At 31.2% G+C, this 22,961-nt stretch overlaps 3 protein-coding genes and 1 long non-coding RNA gene across 9 annotated transcripts in view; 2 read left to right on the plus strand and 2 right to left on the minus strand.

The window, feature by feature from the left end:
- The first annotated feature begins 1,490 nt into the window (after positions 1-1,490).
- Lcch3 (Ligand-gated chloride channel homolog 3) lies at positions 1,491-13,476 on the plus strand. 2 transcript variants are annotated; one of them, XM_087407314.1, is made up of 10 exons: positions 1,491-2,257; positions 4,660-4,858; positions 6,652-6,758; positions 7,626-7,693; positions 8,387-8,532; positions 8,682-8,839; positions 9,256-9,540; positions 9,741-9,971; positions 10,759-11,015; positions 11,260-13,476. In XM_087407314.1, the coding sequence occupies exons 2-10, from the start codon at positions 4,794-4,796 to the stop codon at positions 11,410-11,412; spliced, it is 1,470 nt and encodes a 489-aa protein (XP_087263440.1). In that variant the 5' UTR covers positions 1,491-2,257; positions 4,660-4,793; the 3' UTR covers positions 11,413-13,476. The 2 variants fall into 2 exon arrangements, with proteins under 2 accessions (XP_087263440.1, XP_011053186.1); XM_011054884.2 differs by having other exon boundaries at positions 1,492-2,542.
- LBR (lamin B receptor) lies at positions 12,556-17,550 on the minus strand. Its single transcript, XM_011054886.2, has 9 exons — positions 17,400-17,550; positions 16,526-16,696; positions 16,041-16,254; positions 15,700-15,959; positions 15,254-15,605; positions 14,890-15,188; positions 14,539-14,792; positions 14,345-14,469; positions 12,556-14,275 (listed from the first exon to the last, which is right to left on the minus strand). Exons 2-9 carry the CDS (start codon positions 16,673-16,675, stop codon positions 13,992-13,994), a joined length of 1,938 nt encoding a protein of 645 aa, XP_011053188.1. The 5' UTR covers positions 16,676-16,696; positions 17,400-17,550; the 3' UTR covers positions 12,556-13,991.
- A 6-nt stretch (positions 17,551-17,556) lies between these two features.
- On the plus strand, positions 17,557-21,357 carry LOC105145388 (heat shock factor 2-binding protein). Of its 4 annotated transcripts, none has more exons than XM_011054885.2 (7): positions 17,557-17,778; positions 18,980-19,106; positions 19,198-19,378; positions 19,619-19,737; positions 19,953-20,057; positions 20,515-20,780; positions 20,938-21,357. In XM_011054885.2, the coding sequence occupies exons 2-7, from the start codon at positions 19,068-19,070 to the stop codon at positions 21,251-21,253; spliced, it is 1,026 nt and encodes a 341-aa protein (XP_011053187.1). In that variant the 5' UTR covers positions 17,557-17,778; positions 18,980-19,067; the 3' UTR covers positions 21,254-21,357. The 4 variants fall into 4 exon arrangements, with proteins under 4 accessions (XP_011053187.1, XP_087263490.1, XP_087263489.1 ...); XM_087407364.1 differs by having other exon boundaries at positions 17,557-17,710; XM_087407363.1 differs by having other exon boundaries at positions 17,557-17,706; positions 18,924-19,106.
- A 78-nt stretch (positions 21,358-21,435) lies between these two features.
- LOC147909268 (uncharacterized) overlaps positions 21,436-22,961 on the minus strand; it is a 98,854-nt gene continuing 97,328 nt past the window's right edge. For both annotated transcript variants that reach the window (XR_015545507.1, XR_015545508.1), the window contains exon 5: positions 21,436-22,009. This is a non-coding gene — a long non-coding RNA (uncharacterized LOC147909268). The remainder of the gene's footprint in view (positions 22,010-22,961) is intronic.

A 22,961-nucleotide genomic window follows, 5' to 3' on the forward strand; every position in this document is an offset into this window, starting at 1 on the left:
ATATTTTTTAATATTTAATTTTTAATTGTTAAAAAAATTTAATATTTAATTTTTAATTATTAATTTTTAATTTACAATTCTAATTATTATTCGTAATTCACTCTTGAAAATATAATTAATATAAATTAATATTTATTGCAACTTAATTCTTAAAAATAATTTGTTCATCTTTTTTGACGATTGACTAAAGTAATAAATAGAATTGTTTTCTTATAAATAGGAAAGTTTTATAGAAATCGAAAAATGGTCTCCCTCGATTTGAAAACGACTGCTGCGAAGATACTGCGCTGTGATTTCTTACTTGCATTTCCTCGTGGACATCACAAAAATGATAGAAACGCGTATTTCAGAACATCGGGTGTTGAAATGATTTCCGATCAGCGACGGCGTTGCCGACAGGAAAATTCTTATCGTCTCTGGAAGGTAAGTGAACCCGTCCTGCCGACGGAGACTGTTCATCGATTGTAAATCTAACTGCTATTGCGATACCAAGTGGCCATTTACTAGGTTTTGCAATTAGCGCATAAAATTACACTGTCCAACACATATTAAATTACGGGACAAAATGATTCTTACAAGCTTTTTTATAACTAAAAATGAATCCGCAAATATAATTTGCCGAAAATTGGCACTTTTATACCTTTGAGCTAAAGTATCTCAAAAGCGTGACATGATAGAGCAATTTCATTTACACGGATTCGTTTACAGCGATAAAAAATTTGTAAAAGTCACCTATTGTATTAGCTGCTTTAGTTCTTCATCTAATTCCAAGAAAATTAAATAAAGGCGTTTACCGAGAATTGCAATGTTACGACATAAATATATAATAAATTTCTTTGATAAGAATTTTTGTTTGAAGTTTTATTAAAGAATTTTTTTTTAACGATGCTCGCAAATTATTCTGTATATTCCTGCAAAGTGTTCCAAATCACGAGTTTACTTATCTGATATTTTTGTCGCGATAGCGTGAGTGATATGACGCGGAAGAGAATCTTCATTAATGCTTAGTCGAGAGACCATTAATTTGATCTTATCTCCGCGCTGATATCTTTTATTCTTATTTTTAAGGTGGTCGCATTTAAAAACCTTGAACTCATTAAGGCGTGGAGCACATCTCGGAGAGACTGCTCACAAATTTGTGCATCCTTTTAAACATTAAATCTCTCTTTTTTTAAACATTAAATTATTTTTATCAAGGTAATATATAAAAAATTGGATTAGTTGAAATGGATTGACAAAAATATATAATTTGTACTCCAAGGAGTATTGCCTTTTCCGTCTGGTTTTATTATTTTTACGCGAAATCTTCATGCAGCAATATATCAGGAAAAGCCGATCGATTCTTGCCTTCGATATCGCATCGATCGCCTTCGGCGTTTTCGTTATTACTCTAAGAAGGTAATGATTTCTTCTCGCATAAAAAAGCGGAGATAGTGGGAACGATGACGATGATGATGGTGACAGTGGAGATTTTCGATCGGTTCGCTTTGGAAATCCGATCACCAACTGTGTGTCACTAGGTCGACACACGAAGATAGAGTACGTATACAATGCATGCGTCCTGCGCAAGTCATACTGCAAGTCGCGGGGGAAGTCTGTGGAACGGTGACGAAAGACGAAGAGAGATTTCGAGGAGCGGAAGAGAGTAGTATCAAGGCGATTCGCGAGAGCGAGAGAAGAGATAGAAAGAGGAGAGAGAGAGAGAGAGAGAGAGAGAGAGAGAGAGAGAGAAGGGAAGAATAAACGGGGATAGAACGGGGCAATCGCACGTGAAAAAGGAAATGCGAGCAAGAGGGATGAAGGACCCATGAAAATGAGAGCGTAGGAGAGGGAGAATTTGCGAGAGCGAGAGAAAAGGGGGTTGAATTGTGATAGAGAGATAGAGAAGAAACCACGCGTTGACAGAAGTGAAGGGGATGATTTCCGGAGTGAATAAGAGAGAGAGAAAGAGAAAGAGAGAGAGAGAGAGAGAGAGAGAGAGGTAGAAAGAGAGGGAGAACGCATTCACGTTGAGGAAGTGAAAGAGGGGCGAGAAAGAGAGAGATAGAGAAAGATAGAGAGAGAGAGGGTTTGAAGAGAGTAATCGACAGTGGATCCGCGTTAGCTACCGAGGATGAAAGGCAGCAGCATCCGCGAAGCTCGTGGTGCACAGAAATACATCGCGCTTACATTTCTATTCGACGACGTAGACGAGAATGAGAACATGGACATCGACGTGAAGTGATGCTGCGCGACGATCGATGACACGCTCATGACAGTGAGTTTGAGTGATCCGCGAATTCGATCGTATAAAGCGAGAAGTGATAAGCCGATTAAATCCTGTGAATAGTGGATTCTGTAAACGATTATAACGATCGATTGAGTCTCGGGAGATCTCACGATTGATCTTGCGCTCCGATCGATTTTAAGCTACGACGATGGACCGAAGTACGTGCGAACGATAATTCCGGTCAACGATAATAGGTTTAATAATTCTGATATTTCTCTGTTGAATCGATGATGAAATCATCGCGCGTGTCGTGATTCTCCTCGGATGCAGCAGGTAATTACCTGTGTAAACCTAAGTAGCAAAAAAGAAGTGTACTTATCAAATTATAGAGAATTAATATGCATCTACAGAAATATATTTATTCAACTATGAACTTGTGAATGAACTTATTTGGTATGCAGGAAATTATTTACAATTCCAATTTCACTTGGCAAATGACTTGCAGCAAGTCATTGTTTCTCTGGAAAAACAGAGGAAAAAAAACTTATACATATACATAAAAATTGCTACATAAATTTTTAATTAAATTAACGAATTGATATCGATTAAGTGAAAATCTAGACAGTCTTTTGAGAATAGATTCTGTTAAGTGTTTACTACACATTTTATTGACAGAAAGTCTACGGATTTGATATAGTATCCGACACAGGATATTCAATACTTACTCTTGCTAGAATGCAGACAAATATATAGCAAAGTTTGTCAACAAGACATGAGGACTAAAATCAAGTAGACTTCGATTATATTTGTTATATAGTTTGATCGGCAGCAGAAATAGAGCAGAATCTGCGTTCGATAGATTTTGCTCGGTTTCTGCCGCCAATTTGCTGTCATGTTGTATCACCAAGCTTTCTCAGCAAAATCTGATTTTAATGCGAACGTTCATACCAATTTGCTTTTTGTTCAACAATTTGAATTTCCTGCTAATCTGTTGACAATTAAATCTCACCATGTATTATGTATTTCATTCCTATTGATTCGCGATTTAATACTATTGGGTCATCTAAAAACCGCGGATACTTTTTAGATGACCCAATATTTGTACAATTCTATTGCTTGTTTAATATATAATATATAGTATATATTTTTATATATAGTATAATTCTAATAAAATAAAATTAATGAATTATTAATTAATAAAATAACTACGAAGAAAATAATATTTTACGTGATATTGAAAATATTTTTAAATACTTGCATCTATATTATTAAAGGTATCACATTTACGAAATATTTCCTGTCATCAATTTAAAACTCGAGACTTAATAAAGTCAATTTCCATTCTCAGGATGGAAAAAAGTCGTTCCTTCATTATTTACGGATAGTATAAGGTTTCGTGACTAACAAGTTATTCTTCATCTTTATTGTCTCGGAAAACAGCTTTATCAAAAATACGTATTGTCGGATATATTTTACGCGCTCTTTTTATTGTTTAACGCGAATGTCATGTCATGGAGGCGAAAGTGGCTTCGTACGTGCGCAATCTTTGAATAGGAAGTGAATAAAGCACGATGTTGAAACACACATACATTATTTTAATGTATTATATGTATAATGCTTTATCGTATTAGTCCATATTTCGTTATGCTTTTTTCTTTAATCGGATCAATCGAGTATCATAACGGAATTACATTTAATTTTTAATCACTTAATTTACTAGTAGTCGAAAATTTCAGAAAAAAAAACGTGATTTTAATTGCCTGAGGTGGCCTAAGGACACAAATAGAAGCGCTTCATAACTCTTTCGATATTACATGATAAAATTAGCAATAGCATTATAATATTAACGTAAATAATTGGCAATAAAAACTAGAGTTAAAGGCGCAATAATTTTTATTACTTTTTCTGCAGAGAACGATAATACATCATGTACTCGTTATGACAAAATGCAAGTCAGTGCAGTGTAATGTTTAGAACCAATTGTCTGTTTTTGTCTTGTTGATAAAAAAAAATAGAGATTTCTCTCAAATTCAACCCATATATACATATATATATTTTTAATTGAAGTAGAATTTAATTAAGTTTTCTCTAAGTATCAAATACGCGTTCTTAATAGAACACTTTATTCGAGAGATGTTCTGACGAACGTTCTTAGGACATAGAAATATCCTCTGAATGTTCTTTGGAACGTCCCTTGGAGATCTGTGCTATTAGGATAAGTCTTCCTGTAGGATAAGCCTTTCTGGTTTTCTTCTTTATTACTTGCTGGATTATCTTTCCCTCCCAAGAAGATAAAGAACTTATTATAGACGCGGAGACTATTACCATAGGATTTCCGTTGTGTAGAACACACTGCGTGTAGGGATACGCAAAGTGCAGGGTTACATAAGGATAGTGACGAGCAGGCAGGAAAGGTTGACGGGTGTTCTTCCTTTCAACTATGATTGCAGAACGGTGGTGGTGGCGGCAGCGAGCCGGTTACGGGGATGCCGAGGGAATGCGAGAATACCGCGAGATGACGTTCTCCATCGCGCTCGTCGTTCACTGACACGATCCCAACCGGATAACGAAGACGATTGGCAGGATGCTGCCGCGCGGGCTGCCGCTGATCGTCCTCTTCCTCGTGCAGCTGCGTCATCGTGTCATCTGGTGAGCACCATCATTTGCATCTTCGCCCTATGGAAAATCGCGGGGAATAACAAGAGTTGATGCATTCTCATTGTGTTTCACTTGTAACGCACACGTGACATGTAAGGGACACGGTTTTGATTTCGATAGATATGATAGGGCAAACTTTTTTATAAATATGACATAAATTTATGCCTTTAAATTAAAAAATACGATGCCAAACATAAAATTGCCATATTAATAATATGTATACATATAAACCTAATTTTTTAAATATACATTATTAAAAAGATATAATCTTTTTCTCTTCCGCGAATCTTCATGTAACTAAAGCATTGTAATGTATTTTAATAAAATTCCAATAAACATTCTATGTCGTATTATTAAAAAGAGCGTGATTTAATCAGCATGGCACAGTTGAAACCATTATAGATATTTCACTGGTTAAAAAAGTAAATTTTCAACAATCAAACGTTTGTTCAATGAACTTTAAATTGTTTTTAAAATCAATACAATAATTTACAGAGTGATTGTAAAATTTAAAATGCAATTTCAATATCTTAATAGTAAATTATATTAAAATACCATGATTCTCTCAATTAAGATTACACACATGTATAAATGTAGTAAAGAAAATATATATCCATAGAAAAATAAATCAAATAGATATAAAAAGAAATTAGATTCAAAGGGAAATAATTAGATACTTGAATTAAGCTTGACCTGCGACATATGCGATTATTCGGGCAATTAGCACTCCAATTAGTCCACTGTACATGAGGAGAAACAACAAAGCTTCATTTTCCGGGCAAAAGACGAATCTGATAATTTTTTCCGAATAACGCTGGTTACAAAATCGTAGAATCTTCTCCAAATTTATTAATTTTTCCTCAAAGTGAAAAATACTACGATCGCGAGTACAATAATCGTTATGGACCAGATCAGATCGACAGTGCCCGAATTGGTTAATGGAAGTAATTTCTTCAGTCGTTCTATTATTTCCATTTTATCTCTGAATTTCTTCGACGTTTATATGTATTAATTTAGATATTTTATTTCTTGATTATGCATATTTCTTGCGCCATTGTGTCACACATATATCTATATATGATATTTATTTGCAGTTTTTGTATAAAAATATAATTTGCTAATTATAAATGTAAAATATTAAACCAACCTTGGATAAATGATTCATTTTTGGGTCGAGAACAAATGTCTTGAATTTTATTTACCATCAGATTATGTTTAAAATAAATGAATATCGAAGATGTGAATGTTCGGAGCATACTTCAAAAAATGAAACTTTTGTTTAAAAAATTGAAATCTGATGGATGTATCTATAAGACAAATCTTCGAAATGCGCATTTATCGATAAATATTTTTAAAATTCTATGGTATATATATATATATATATATATATATATATATATATATAAATATGCGCTAATATCATTATAAACGCACATTTAGTATGTAGTTCTAAATATAGCCTAAATCTTGCCTCAATCTAATAATATAATAATATTGATTATTATTTATGATATTCATATAATAAATATATATGAATAATTATATATTAATATTATTTATATAATAATAAATATACATATTATATAATTATTATATTAATTTATAATATATTAATTGTATATATAATTGGAAAATATGTAATATTAAATTCCATTTATAAGATATGAAATTATTTCACAGTCATTTTAATATTCGTTTGATAAATTTAACAAGGTACTCATTAATAAAGATATTTTAACTGCTTTAAGCTCTATCGATAGTTTTCGAAATTTCGTACTTCACAGGGCTTCTCTAGAGAGTGCCGAGATGTCCGATAGATTGGAGAACGTTACGCAGACAATTTCGAGGATACTCGACGGCTACGATATTCGATTAAGGCCGAACTTTGGCGGTAAGCTCTGGATCGATCTTTGTATATTTTTTAAAAATTAAGCTTTTTCACAAGTTTACACATAATGATGTATATGATATACATTATTTAATTTAAAAAAAAAGTCATTTCATATATTCAGAATATTAAAAAAAACATCCAAAATAATAAATAAATAATAAAAAATAAACAATATGATTATCTAATATTACATTTTTACACATAATTAAGATTATTTTAAATAATCTGCATTTGCATGTATAGTAAATGAAACAAATTATAATACTATAATTATAATGTATAATATAATAATATGTATTATATATACATATATATATATATATATATAAATCATAAATTATAATAATTATATATTAATGAATATTATTAATAATACAATTATAATAAATGTACATATATTTATATATTATATATGTAACAACTATATATATATAAAATTCTTTTTTATGTACCTATAAAAATATTAATAAAAAACATGCAACTTAAAAATGCATTAATTGTAAGAAAAACCTATTAAAATGGATTTGACAAATAAAACTATTGCTATAATATTCAGGTTTCGAGCCATATTTGATAGAATTAAATTTTAGAATAGAGCTCGGAAGCAGGGCGATATGGAAAGCTTTTAATGAAATTTTCCACGTCATTCAACAAGGCATGATCGCAATCAGCAATTTTAATCGAACGTGCAACGGGGGAAAGTAATTTTCCGATATTATCAACGGATTAGACAAAGATTTTAAACTATATTTCTTTTCTTGATTATTTCACATACATATTGCAAAAAAATTGAGACTCTAAAGATTATACATTTTTTAAAATTATTCAACGTACCTACACAATTAAAATACAGATTATTTTTTGAAGGTGATCCATTACGAGTTGGGATGGATCTCACCATTGCGAGTTTTGATGCAATTTCAGAAGTCAATATGGTGAGCAAATAAAATTTTGAAAAATATTTTTATAAGTAAAGAGAGAGAGAGAGAGAGAGAGAGAGAGAGAGAGAGAGGGAGAGAGAGAAAGAGAAAGATTATTTCCAATGTGGCAATAATTTTTAATCCACTTGTTTGATAACTAGCAATTAATGCAATTAATTAAATTTAATTTTCTAATCACATGAAGTTAATATTTCATCAAATTTTTAAAATAGTATTTTAAATTATTATTCTATATCTTTTATTTATATTACAACTATTCATTCTAATTTCGTAATACATACAGGTATGTATACATTTGTATACATATGTAAATCGACATACTTGTGCTATATTGGAGACGTTTGTATTGGAACATCATATCATATGTTCAAGTCAGAATACAAAATTCGTTTTCTCACCGATATTCATATCCCCGTCGCGATTTATAAATGGATTTGTATTCCCTGGGTTTGGATAACCGCTCGATTGTCAATGCATTAACAAAGTTTCTTTCTTTTTCATCCATGATAGCGCCATTGTGTTGAAATGTATTTTCGAGTATCCTTTTACTCTTATTCTTATATCTTTTCTACTCTTTCCTCTCTCTGGAGACAACAAATGGATATTATGTACATATGTTTCATATAATGTTTTAATTAATTATAGTAACAAGTTTTATTAGCAAATTAATTATTACTTGCATTTCAGGATTATACGATAACGATGTACTTAAATCAATATTGGAAAGACGAGAGACTCGCCTTTTCGCACGAGGGTGAAATCCTGACGCTAAGTGGCGATTTCGCGGAAAAGATTTGGGTCCCGGATACGTTTTTTGCCAATGATAAAAATAGGTAATTATGATGTCAAATTATATGACGTTTCAAAACCTTTAAATATATTTGTAATTATATTTTATTTTTAAAAGATTTTATTTAAAAGCATCTTTCTTTTTAATCCTTTATCTCCTCAGCCTTAACTGATTCTGCTGAATTTATTGCAGTTTTCTGCACGACGTCACTGAGCGCAACAAACTCGTTAGATTATCTGGTGACGGCTCGATCACATACGGCATGAGATTCACAACGACCCTGGCTTGCATGATGGACTTGCATTACTATCCCCTCGATTCACAAAATTGTACAGTTGAAATCGAAAGCTGTACGTATTGGAATATGCATTCACAATTATTCGAATATTATCTATCAACATTCCTTTATTGTAAATATTTATGTCTTTACCTAAAAAGATAAAAAACGATTTTATCTTCACGACTTACTTACTTACTTTCTTTAGATTTTAAAAATATGTACCTAAATATTATAAAAAGTCAATTTTTAAGAATATTTTTTATCTTCTTTTTAAATTAAATTTTTCTGTAGATTTACATTTCCGAAATAATGCAAATGTTATTAATTGGAATAACATTATTTAGGATGTTAATAAAAATACAATTATTTGAATCAATGAAAGAATATTCAATTTTGTGCGTTCATATGAATACATGAAAGAATGATGAGTTTTAATGAACTGCTTGTTCTGAGATTATTCTGAATTATGCTATTCTGAATGCTCAGATGGATATACGGTGCTCGACGTATTAATGTATTGGAAGGAAACTCCCGTTCATGGAGTCAAGGAGGCGGAATTGCCGCAATTTACGATTATCGGCTATGAGACGAACGATCGAAAGGAGAAGCTGGCGACTGGCATCTACCAGAGGCTCTCGTTAAGCTTCAAACTTCAGAGAAACATCGGATATTTTGTTTTTCAAACGTACCTGCCGAGTATACTAATCGTGATGCTTAGCTGGGTCAGTTTCTGGATCAATTATGAAGCCACCAGTGCGAGAGTAGCTCTCGGTACGTCTTAAAAATAGTTTCGTACAATTGTTTAAAATTAGGTTTCCATTAAAGTCGTAATACTTATTTTTTCTCTCGTAATAATAAACTTTTAGCTTTTCAATTTTTATCTTTCAATAAATTGTTAAACAATTTTTTTCTCATTACAGGCAAATATAGGCTGTGTACATATACATCATCGTATCATTCTTTTTTTTCAGGCATCACGACCGTACTAACGATGACAACTATATCGACAGGTGTTAGAAGCTCACTGCCACGGATCAGTTACGTAAAAGCTATTGACATCTACCTGGTGATGTGCTTCGTTTTCGTGTTCGCGGCCTTGCTGGAATATGCGGCGGTCAATTATACGTATTGGGGCGCCAGAGCGAAGAAGAAGACTAAAAAGAAAGAAATCGATGAGAAGAAAATACTATCTTCTAAAACAGGTAAACTGAGCCGAATATCAGATCAATAATTTTGTGGCGATTATATAGCCACAATGCTTACGTTAAATAAGATTTCCGACTCTCTCTAGCACGAATATAATAAAATCAATATTTCTTCTATTCTTACATAAGTAAGTTTTTATCAAAATCGTAGATTACCTCTTGCTTTGGTATCTGTCTCTACTGCATATAATTCTATACGAATAACTAAGCGAGAATTAACTATTTAACAGTTAACAATAGGTAGTTATATCAAATATTTTTTCGAAGACAACATCATTTCGAAAAAAATATTACGAGATAAAAATGAAGTTTTAAAATATTGGTGGATATGATAATTAAAGATAAATACTTAGAGATTATACCTAGAAAATAGTGAGACATTATAATCTAAGTAAAAAATATCTATTAGAAATATTTATTTATATTTATCATAAATATTACATAAAATATTTAGTCTATATTTAATAATATTTCAAATAAAAATTTCGATAAATATTAATAAATATTTATCATATATATATTTATCAGATATATTTGTGCTGTCTGGATACACGTTTAATAATTTTATTTAACCGATTACCCTTTAATACTAAAATTTCTTAAAATTTATTAGGTGTTGGAATTAATTCGTAGCGTTTTACAAGTGATGGGAAGTACTTTCATTAATGTATTTTTTAATGCTCATGTGAAATAAATAACATTCTTTCATTAAAAACGCTACGAATTAATTCCAACACCTAATATATTATTTTTTGCTTATTCGATCTATCCAATTTCATTTCAGGGAGCAAAGTCAGTTCGCCTTTTCCTGGCTCCACAGACGCGGATATTATAGAGCTTCAGGACCTTAGAATGTCACCTTTGCCGAGCATTAGAAATAGGTCAGGCATAGTCAGCGCTTCATCGACTTTGGGAGCTGGAAGAGACCATGACCCGGCCAAATTTCCGCCGAGTTTTCGTATGTCCAGGACTGCCACTTACAATACGCATAGTCGAAACAGCGGTCTTAGATACAGAGGTCCAAGACCGCACAAGCCAAAGGTATTCGAAAGCATGTCCTAGACAAACGTAACTGTATAGAAAATACTTAGGAAATGTCTCAAGTATTTTCGCTGCCTTTTAGCAGTTTACATTTTTTTTTGTAAAAAATATATTTAAATAAAAAATGTAAAACCGCATAAAATGAAAAGAATGATAAGAGTCATTCCTAAATTTGTAAATCGCTTCTAAAGTTTAAATTTTATTAAAATATACTTAAGTCTAAAATTGCAATTAAATCTTGTAGATGTTACATGCTCTACGTAGAGGAGCTTCCGTGTTACGTGTGTCAATGCCGAAGATCAAGGATGTGAACGTGATAGACAAATACTCGCGAATCATCTTCCCAGTCAGCTTCATGCTGTTTAACGCCGTGTACTGGATCTTCTACTTCTTCTGAGCGGTGAACGGATGTTAAAAACTGAATCCCGCTCGGCCTCGTATACGCCTAAAAAGGACCAATCGATTCTGGAGGATCCTTTCAAATCTTCTTTACCATGACCATCGAACTATGTGCAATATTTTTCACGGGGATGAAGGTCCACCGAATACTAGCAGGTGATGAAAGTACTGAATCGAAAGTACTGCCACGAAACATTTATCGATAAAAGTAGAACGGGGGACTCGTGTGTGCCAACAGAGATTTATGAGATTTTCGTTAATTAGAAAGTATATCATATATAACGATATATAAGCAATACGGACGAGCGACAATATGTTCCTAATGAAGCATGATAACTTTGTCATGTTCGTACAAGAAGGGTCAATAGGCGAACAACAAAATTTGCGGTGTGATATTCAGAAATAAAATGTGTCGGAATGAGATACTTGTGTCCATGATAAAAGCGATCCAAATCGTATATTTTATTCCTGAAATGTTTTTATATACTAAAAAATTGTTCATTATGTCAAAAAAAATATATATTACTTAATGATTTAACAAATAATACCTAAAATATCTTTCTATTCTTTCTGTTAATTTTTTCTTAATTAAATAAAAAAGAATAAATTTCAATCTCTTCTTTTCTAATCTTCCAGATGTTAGATTTAATAATAATGTTTAATAGAGAGCTCAAAATTTTACATATCGCTCTCTTGCTTTAAAAGTAACATAACTCAAAAGATTAAGTTTCTCAAAAAAAGAAAAAACTATTTTTCAAATTGATCGAAAATTATCCGACTAATCAATGTATCAGCAAAAAGAATATATTCTTAACATGATCAAATGTCATTTTTGTAATGATAAAGCTTCATAAAATAATATAAAATCGAATATATATTATTTTTTGAGATATTAGTTTACACACTTTGGTTCACTTTCATGATCACAAGGGCTCGTTTTTATGCAAAATGATTCTCTGGCCCTTAATTCCACAAAGTAGATTTAAGGAAGATATTAAAAGTGCGTAAATAACAGATCAAGTTATAACCGTTCAAATAAAGCGACTGATAAAATAAAAGAAAGAATTAGATATCAGTATAATAAATAATAATTTGTAGAAATACATTGAAAATATAACGAATGGATCGGTAATAAACATAATTCTTTCTACACATTATAAGTTATTTTCTTAATTGTCATTTTTCATTTATACAATTTGTAGATATGAATTATATCAGATATCGTTACGTACAAATATGAGATATTTTTCTTCAAAACAAAATTGCAATAAAATGTCATGTAGAGAGTACATTTGTGGCTTAACGACAATTTTTAAATATATAATTTTAAGAAATAAATATAACTATATGAAAATAGGTGAATAAATATATAATAATTTAATAATTTGGGCAATTAAACACGTGTCTACCGTGAATAGATCTACAGATATACAGAAATTTGTTTTCATCATTTTATAGTGAGACATACACGCAATTTTGAAAAAATCTTTATTTTTTAGAAGTAAATAATATTTGTTAGATAGAAGAATATGTAAAATAGAGGATATTCTCTATTAACGATTGGCTAAGACACTTATTGATTTACAACGTAAGAATATCTAAATTTCCGTTTGTCAATTATGTTGCAGACAAATGGACATATTTTTAACAATTCAATTTAACGAATTGTTTTTATAATAATTAGATGTACGTGTATATATACGAGCAATTTAATAAAAAATAAGTGTACAAATATACTACATATTTTTATATTATTAACAATCCATCTAATACTTTTAATCCCGTTTAAGTTATAGTAACATTTTTTTTTATTTATGACCACTTCTTATTTGTTTTGTGGCTTTCTCGTAACAGTAACTTGTTATATAATTTAATTTAGAAATTTAGAACAATCCCGTAATATTATATTCATATATAGCTTCTATTATAGATTCCTAATTCAAAAATATGACATGTGAACTATTAGAGACTCCAAAAAATTATGACTATAAATCTATATTGGAAACAGCTACATTAGAATTACAAGATAAACACAAAAAAATAGATGAGAATATATTTTATTTTATTAAAAAAATCATGTCTTTTAAAGAATGCTTATCATAGTCTCTATAATAATTATAATTGTACACTTATGCCCTTCTAATTTATAAAAGTATAAAATTTCTTAATTTTATTTTTAAGTTTATAATGCTCGATATTACAGGCACATGTCTTAACAAATATGCGTATACTTATCCTACGAATACATAAATTTTCTTCTCTTTATCAAAACATGTGTCATAATGGTCGCTTCTCATCACATATATGGAGATTCATATTATAAACTTAAATATACATATATATATATATATATATATATCTCTAATGTGATATCTGTCAATATTATCAAAATATTTTTGGCTCTTATCCGATTCTATATTTGTATATTTTATAATACTATATCACTACGTCATCTCATAAAAATATCGTAAAATGCACAAAATTAGAGATCCTATAAAATATAATAAACGTTATCTTCTGTGATAACTGATATAGAATTTGGTATTTAAAAAATACCACGCTATGCGTTCTGTTGTCTTAAAATATACGTTTCAAAATCATGTACTTCACACGCGAACAATATTGCTCCCATGCATATCCATAGCGCATCTGACAACGTTTATTGTCTCTCACAGCTCTATAAGCGAGTACTAATGTACAACAGATCGCAGTGTAGTATGGTAGAATGTCATTTGCCAAGCCAATACTCGCGATAGACCAATGCATTATAACGTCACCCAAATAATTGGGATGTCTCACATGACCCCATAAACCGGACAACATCAACTTCTTTCCACGTGATGTCGGGATGGTTTCCAAATCTGTAAATTTTAAGAATATGAGTTTATTTTTACAAAAAAGGAATCATTATTTTTCGTCTTTATACTTACAAGGTACTGTTGGAGAAATTGGATTCTTCCTGAATTCATCTTTCCGCAAATTACTAGTGTAATACAAAACATATCCCATTATAAAGCTCAAAATAGATAAGCCAACAAAGTAGTCAAGTTTTATCCTGAAAATGCATTAAATAGAAAATATTATTTTTTAATAAGATATTAATACATTTATTTATTAAACTTACTTTTGATATAATATAAATCTTGTGGTAAGAGTCGTCAAGAATGGATACAACAAGTGACTAACACATGTCATGTATCCGGTTCCTTCATACATTATTGTAAAGGACGTAAAGATAGTAGCTTCGTATATTAATCCATGTAGAATATAAAATAGCTGCAACAAGATAGCTAATAATGTAGCTACATCAAGTTTCTCAATATTTGGACTCTTTATATTGCCAACAGCTTTAAGGGCGATGGCTATGTTCACGATCAACTACAAAATAGAGAATATAATTGTATAATTACATTCAACTTAATTATTATTATATATTGTATAATCCATGCAAAAATAAAAACAAAATAACAATTACCGTGCCAATAAGAGAAGCTCGTATTAACAGCAGTTTGATGTCCAAAGTGCCAATTCGTGGATTAATTTCTCTGCCCTGCCAAAAATTATATATCTTGCTGTTAGTTGATGCGTATATATTCAGATTGATTACTGGAGCTTTTCCTGCCTTAATATACAATCCCAAAGCTAAAATCGTTCCCACAATCCACCCACTGACAGATAACTGCACGATATTATTCAGAATATATTCACTGACCGGTATATTTATATATACACATAAACCAAGTCCTATCATAGCCACTATAGCGCTCAAAAAGCCTGAAAAATTAAAAAAAAAACATTAAAAATAACGTAATTAAAAATCACACTATATTAAAATGTACCATTTATGCGATATTGGAGTTTTCCAATTTTACTCTGCTGCCCATCTACGATTTTCCCAATCGGTATAATCGAAATACCAGCCAATAATGTTAAAAATGCGATATAAGACAGCAACGCATATAAATTTATATAAGATTTCACATCAGCAGAAAGTTTTATAAGTGCAAATTTGCATTGTTCTTTTGAGCATAAGAGTTGTGGTAAGATTACGGACATTGGTAATATAAATGTGAGGAAAAATGTCCCAATCCATCCACCCCATTCTTGCGGTTTATCAACTCTATTTATTTCTTTCTCACGTTTCACAACCGTTTCCCATTTTTCGCCTTCTTGCAAAGATTTCGTTATATCCTGAAACAATTATCGATATACATACCATTCTATTATAAAACTTAAAAAGGGGAATAGACAGAATAGAATTTAATAATAAATTATTAAAACATACTTGATCTCTTTGCATTGAGTATCCTCTTTCTTTTTCTCCCAGAGGATAATCTTGTACATAACTTTTCCTTTCCACTGGAAGCGAGGCAGCTCTATCAATACTTCTCAATATAATCGATTTATATTCCTGCTCAGTCTTCAGAAGCGATGGTCTATGTGTTATAGTCATAGTTTCCCTCAAACGTTGCTGTAAAGGCAATGAATCAGTTGGACTCTCATTCAGTGTCTTTATTTCGCTTCCTTTATGATTGCTTGTTTTATCTGTTCATGAATGGGAACGAATTTGCATGAATATTAGAATACAAGCGGCAAATGTTGCATATCATACAAGAAAATACTTACCGCTTTCGACATCTATACGAGACAGAGATATTTTAGCGAGACGTGTGCTACGAATAGGTAATTTCCTAGTCGTAGATGATGGTGATCTTCCAGGGGATCTGCGCGACTGTCTTCCAGGCGAGCGCCTACTTGGCGACTTCCTACTAGGAGAACGTCTTGTAGGGCTTTTTGTTGCTCTATTTGTTCTGGTCGAGATTCTCCCTATTCTTTCAGCCTTTGAGGATAAAAAATTATATATGTAATATATATATATATAAGATAAAAACTTTGATCTTATAAATTCATTTTATTCCTTATTCTCTAAAACTTTTAGAATGAATGTTACTCTAAAGAGTGAAATCTTACTCTTAAAGATTGAAAATTAAGCCATTCTTTTTCAAGAGTAGTTCAATTTTTACTCTTTCGAGTCAAATTCTACTCCAAAGAATTTAGAGAATAATGTATAATTTTTAACAATGTTCCTTCATCAATTGTTAATAAATTACCTTTATATCATTTTCTCTAACTGTATACTCAATGCCTGTTTCAAAGTGTATCTTATATCGATCACCTCTGACGTTGAGAATCTTTCCCTTATAATATTCAGAGGTATTCGGATGCTTGGCAAGAACTTCTTCACCCTCCGAAAACTTCATTGTGAGATTTATATGCGAGATCTACATATATATTTGAAAGTTTAACTCAAAAACTTGATTATAAGTATTTGTTAATTAATCAATTTGATTTAAATAATTAAATCTTTCTTAGCTAATGTTTCATGTGTGTATACATGTTATATATATATATATATATACAGGGTTGGCCATATTCGACGGAAAGATCTGGGCAACACTGTAATTTTTGACAGAGATGTTAGATCGAGTAACGACGTTTCCCATGATTGAAAAAAAAAACATCTTTCCGTCGAATATGGCCAACCCTGTATATATATATATATATATACACATATGCACATGCATATATGGGCATGTGTGGGTGTATGCATCATACATATAACGCACAGAATAATTAGGAAAGCAAGATTGGTAAGTTAATTAGATCGACTTGACTTATATATAAGTTAGATTTAATGCAAAATTAAAGATAGCTTAAAAACAATCGATTATCGCTTCACGAGAGGTTTCGCGTACACAAGAGCCTCGATGGATAACTAAGCGACGTAGAAATTCCTCCGATCGAAAAGCGCGGGTGCCGCGTAAGTTTCGTAACCGCCCGTTCGAAGTCTACGTAAATGTAAACGATCGTAGGATCGGCGGCGATACGCGGGAAAGTGTCGGTGCGCGTTCTCAAAGCGGACTCTCGATCGGAATGTGTCTCCAAGGATCAGTTCAAGATCGCGATGAGTGGCTGGCTACTTACTATGCTGTGCGGTCTCTACGATGGGTTTCACTTGGCAGATATCCGAGATGCCGTGAAAAATAATAAAACTTCCACAAGTCGCGAAGTGCAAACGCTTGATATATCGCTCTGGCGCATCGTAAGACAACTGGGGGAGGGACGCGCGAGCGCAGGACGCGGTAGGGGGTACGCAAGCACGCACGCCGCGCGTTCCGAAACCCATTCGAGTTAAGCCACGCGGGAAATCGATTGCGCCGCCATTACGTCAGTATGGCGCGTTCACAATTCGCGCGACGTTATTCGCGTATGTCCGGTGACCGGAGGATACGTATGTACGAAGTCCCTATCTTATCGCAGCGGAAGCCACACCACGGCGGAATGTCGTCGATGATTTAGCACGGTTTCTTGCGTTTCTTGCACAGCATGCACAATTTCGCGATCGACTCTGAATTCAGCATTTCACATTTTGAGATAACTTGGAGAGATTAAGAAAAGAATAAAAAAATTAAAGAATTATTTATTATCCTTCAAAGACACTATCCTAAAAAACATTATCAATTTATTATTCTTTATTAATAATAAAGAATAATAAAGATTTAATAATTAATAAGAAAAATAACTGAATTATTCCAAAATCTATATACATTGCAATACATTGCATTATATTATTTTACTAAAGTATGTTGGAATTATCACGATATTCTCTAAAATCTTTTGTATAGTCTCACTCCAAAAATGTTAAAGAGTTGAAATTATAAAATAATAGTATGTAAAAATTACTTTAAATTACTTTAATTTTCGCATTATATTTTAAAATTTTCTTTTTATAATTTTATATATCTGTATATTTTGGATATTAAATTATTACGTACATTTTAACATGTGCGTGTATTCCTATTTTTTAAATATTTATTTATATTGCGCCTAAAATTATAAATAGAATTTTTCATTCTGAATTAGTTTTCTAATTACATCACTCAAAAATGGACTTAATAGCAAGCATTAACGAAAACTAAAAACAAATTCTTTTTTTTTTTAAATGTGATCGTGGTGAAAGATAACATTTAAAAAGAATTATGAGATAGTATTCAAAAAGAAAAGAAATGCTATTTTCAAAGGAATACCTTGTATTGTATTCGAAGTATATCTCGAGATAACATAATTCGTGCTTCTTTTTGATGAGATTGCGCACGTATAATTTCAGTATAATTGCGGTACAATCCGTCCAATAAGTTAACCAAATGCAATTGAAGTCAAAGCGCGCTGCTGAAGATATAATTTTCTCAGATATAATTAAAAACCAGATATTAATTTTGTGAAATTACCTCTTAATGAAAAAAATTCTGGGGATTAATTGTCTTAAATGAAGACATCCAACGTCGCTCAATTATATCTATATAATTTTCATAAATCCTAATATTTATTTATGCGTAAATATTTATGCCGTTAATACAATTTTGCATTTCCAAATTCTTATAGCACATCGCACGCAAAAACAACGAATAGCGTAAAATTATTAATATTATTAATACAGAATTTAATTAGGTTACAGAACATCAAAAATTAAAATCGTGACATTACATGTGTTTGTCATATTGCAGCAGAATTCTGCAAACGAATTAATCTGAAAAATATTTGCATACAACTATTGTGAGATTTATTCTTCCTCGATAACGTGAAAACGCATATATGGACGAACTTAATTTAGAAAATGAACATGAACTCCTAGTGCGTATTTTATTTGCATTATTGTGTAGCGTTTGTTGTTATACATATTAATTTTCGTTTACGATTTTAAATTTTCTTTCGAATCTTACAGAATTCCTTGGAGACAATTTTGACCTCCACTGAGTGTAATTTGCACGAATTTATAGACGATATTCCACAAATTTTTGCGACTGATAATCTCAAAACTATGTCGCATAAAGAAGAGACAAATGGAGAAAAAACACATACACTTTTCGATAAATTTCCAATGTCATCTGTTAATGTGTCAAAAGGTTGCACTCTTTGCAAAAAAAAGACTTCAATTTAATATCGCACAGAAATGTAAAATACTGAAGTAAATATTGTAGTTGAAAATTGATACAGCACGTTAGATGTGATGCTTCAGCTTGTATCTCCTAAAATTCATATCTTATTATTATCTTTGTGTGTGATTAAGATTAAATCCATATGAGCTTTTTCACTTTAATTAAGATTAAATATCGGGTTCATTATATATCTTGGTTTACTTTTAGATAATATGAATGAAATTGTAACGTTGAAATCAAAATGCGAAGAACTGCATACTCAAATCGAGCGTTTAACGAAAGAGAAAGAAGAAGCATTCGAGGAAATAGAACGTCTGAAAGATCAAGTAAAGCTTTATCTCGATATCGGCAGATGCTGTTATCTCCATTAATTTTATCAGTGTTCATTATTTTGTACGTGTTTTCTTGCATTTATGTATCCTATTGTAAATATTGACAGTATTTTTGCTTGTTACTATTTTGGAAACGCTGCAAATAGAATATTTTCGTAATTAATTTTTAAAAATATCACTTGTTGATTTGCGTGTTCGCTATTATGCAGATATTAAGTCAAAGTACTTATTGCACAAGCCTTGGTGCAGTATTAGGTAACTTGACATGGCGTGCTTCTAGGTTTCCGCAAATAGTCGACACTTGGTTATCGAACGTAAGTATACATTGATAATATTAAGTAAAATGGCGTAGAAATTTTGCTGCATTATAAATACATAATAGAAGATATGAAGGATAAAAATCTCGAAGTTATATAATATTGCAAGTTTTTCTACATTACGAAAAAATTGTACACGATGTGTAATTAAATATATAAGTAGATATATAATTAAATGTGTAAAAATAAGTTTCCAAAATATAATTATATTTTGTAAAATATATTCTAACTGTTCTATTAATGTAATAAAATTATAATAGTTCTATGAATAACATTTAAATATAATGTAAAGTTCATTTGCATATAGAATTCATTTAATTACATTTATAGAATAGTTAGAATATATTTAAAGAAGTTTGAAATTTATATATATCATTCTATCTATAAATTATCTATAAATTCATTTTATCTATAAATTAAATTAGTCCTAATTAATTTAATTAATTTGTCGCAGTTTCAGAGTAAAATAGGAGAATTCTTGTCGATAGTGAACGGGACTTTCGGTGCATTCGTTGATACTTATAAAAGCGCATTCCCTCCTACGAGCAATGTTGAGTACCAATTTGTAATGGGCCTCCTCGGTATCGTCACCAATATATCCGCAAGCCCGGAAGGTCGTGAATTTTTAATTACAAATTCCAGCGGGACGGAATTTGTGCAAAAGTTAATTAAACTAATGCCCGAATTGCCGTTGGCACCTGGAACGGTATCTTTGAAAAGGTATTCGCATAAAGAATTACTTTGTTGCACACTTCCAAAGCTGTTTCCAGCTATCTTATCTTTCTTCTCGATATATTACACCATATAGTACACCAATATTTTCATATTTTATTGGAGAAAATAAAACTTGGATAATATCTCTAGATCGCAATTACAGATTAATGTTAATGATCCTGTATAATGTAAGCATGAATAAGACTGGCTTACAATATCTGCTCGAATCACGAGTTGAAGACACGCTAAGTCATTGTTTGGATGATGAGGCGTCTTCGGAAGAGATGCAGTTGCTCTGTCTTCGGGTTCTACAATCCGTCACTTATGATCTCGACAAACCGAAATATATTCATAATTTGATTACGACAATTCCAATTGAAAAAATCGAGATTATGACGTCTGCGAAACGGAGCGACATAAGCAATGCAGCGAAACAAGTCGTCAAATATTTACGGCACAGTCAAAAAATTACAAAGTGATTATTAACTCGAACGCATTCGTATAGATGCGTCATGTCTTCTGTGATTCGTACAAAATATGTATAAATAATAAATATTTAATATATATAAATTTTTTCGCAGGAGATGATTAAACTGCAATTAATTTCAGATTATTTTTAAAAATAATTTTGTTTTAACAAGATAATTGTCTCTAAAATCAATTTTATTTTATAATAAAAAAATTAATACTTTATTAATTACATGTTTAAAATATATTGACAATAACATTTATATAAGTTGTTAATGTGAGAAATATTTTTATTATTACGATATTTTCGATGTATTAATACTCGTTAAGTTTTGTTTGATTTCAATTTTTGTTCTTATAAATAATCCGCAAGTTATACTATATATAAAATATATCTATTTAAAAGTATTTTAAAGTTTTAAAAAATAAACGGTTAATAAAATCAATTTCTTATATTTTACAAAATGCACATTTAAAATATATTGATATAATTACGATAATTATATAGATTGCGATGCTTATACAAATATTTTTGTAATTGTGACATTTTTAATGTATTCGATGTGTAACTCGTTAAGTACTTGATTTTTGCTTTTATAAATACTCTACAAATTATGGTATATATGTTATGCATCAGACTGAAACAGTGAACTTTTAAGCGAGTTCCCTTCCCTATCATTATAATAATAGACTATGGCCAGACTGCAGACTATCCTTATGTATAGCGTATGTTCGTGGCTACCGCGAGGGTGGTCGACGATATCGATCTGCAAAGAACAGAAACAAAATGAAAGTGATCGTACAGGATGTAATGCATTACGATAAAAAAAAGTCAATATTTTATATGAGTTACGTAACAATAGCTCCATAGCAATATTAATAAACATATTATACAGCAAAGGCGTAGTAAATTATACGGTAATAATACATAATAATGCATGAAGCGAATCAGAGTTTTGAATAATTAAATTTTCCATGACAGTAATAGAAAATGTAATTTACATATTGCTCCTAGTGCTTACCAATCCAACGTCGTAATTTATATTTATGAATCCGACAGTTAATACATTTAAAAAATGCTCTTTTAAAACTTGTTCTTTATAACGAATTATTCATGAAAAGAAGCGAAACATGTACGTCAGTTGCACTGACCCAGCAGATATATCGAGGTAATGACCGCTCCAAATAAAAGTTTGCGTGCGTCCATAGATGTTCGATCGTGCACAATTATCTTAATTTAAATTTTCTTAATTTAAATAATATATACGAACTCTCTCTAAAAATACTACGAGATATTTCAAACTCTGTCTGTAGGAATATAAAGCAAAAAATTTGCAGCAAAAAATGGATAGCTTAATTCCTTCAAGTAAAATTGTTCTTTTCATAAATATGGACAGAACGAATAATATATTTTTTACAAATAACAAATATATAATTATAAAATTAAAATTGAAAGTTTTTCCTCTTCGTTGAATCTTAAATTTAAAAAATACATGTTTTTTGCCGAGTAGTACAATCTCTTACGACTGTCCCTGTATTTCGTATATAGAAAAGCTATCGAGTTCCGCGAATAATGCACTTTTCGCGGATTTTCTCCGAGGACGCTCCTGACCACCGCCGTAAAATATCGATCGCCAAGGCGAGTTTCACACGCGAGCGGGCGTGCGCGCGGTCCGCGGAAGATCGCGCCGGAGCGCGACGCGGCGCCGCGCCGCGGCG

The sequence above is a fragment of the Acromyrmex echinatior genome, chromosome 6 (genome assembly GCF_024713525.1).
Source record: "Acromyrmex echinatior isolate Ae372 chromosome 6, ASM2471352v2, whole genome shotgun sequence".
Lineage (NCBI taxonomy): Eukaryota > Metazoa > Arthropoda > Insecta > Hymenoptera > Formicidae > Acromyrmex > Acromyrmex echinatior.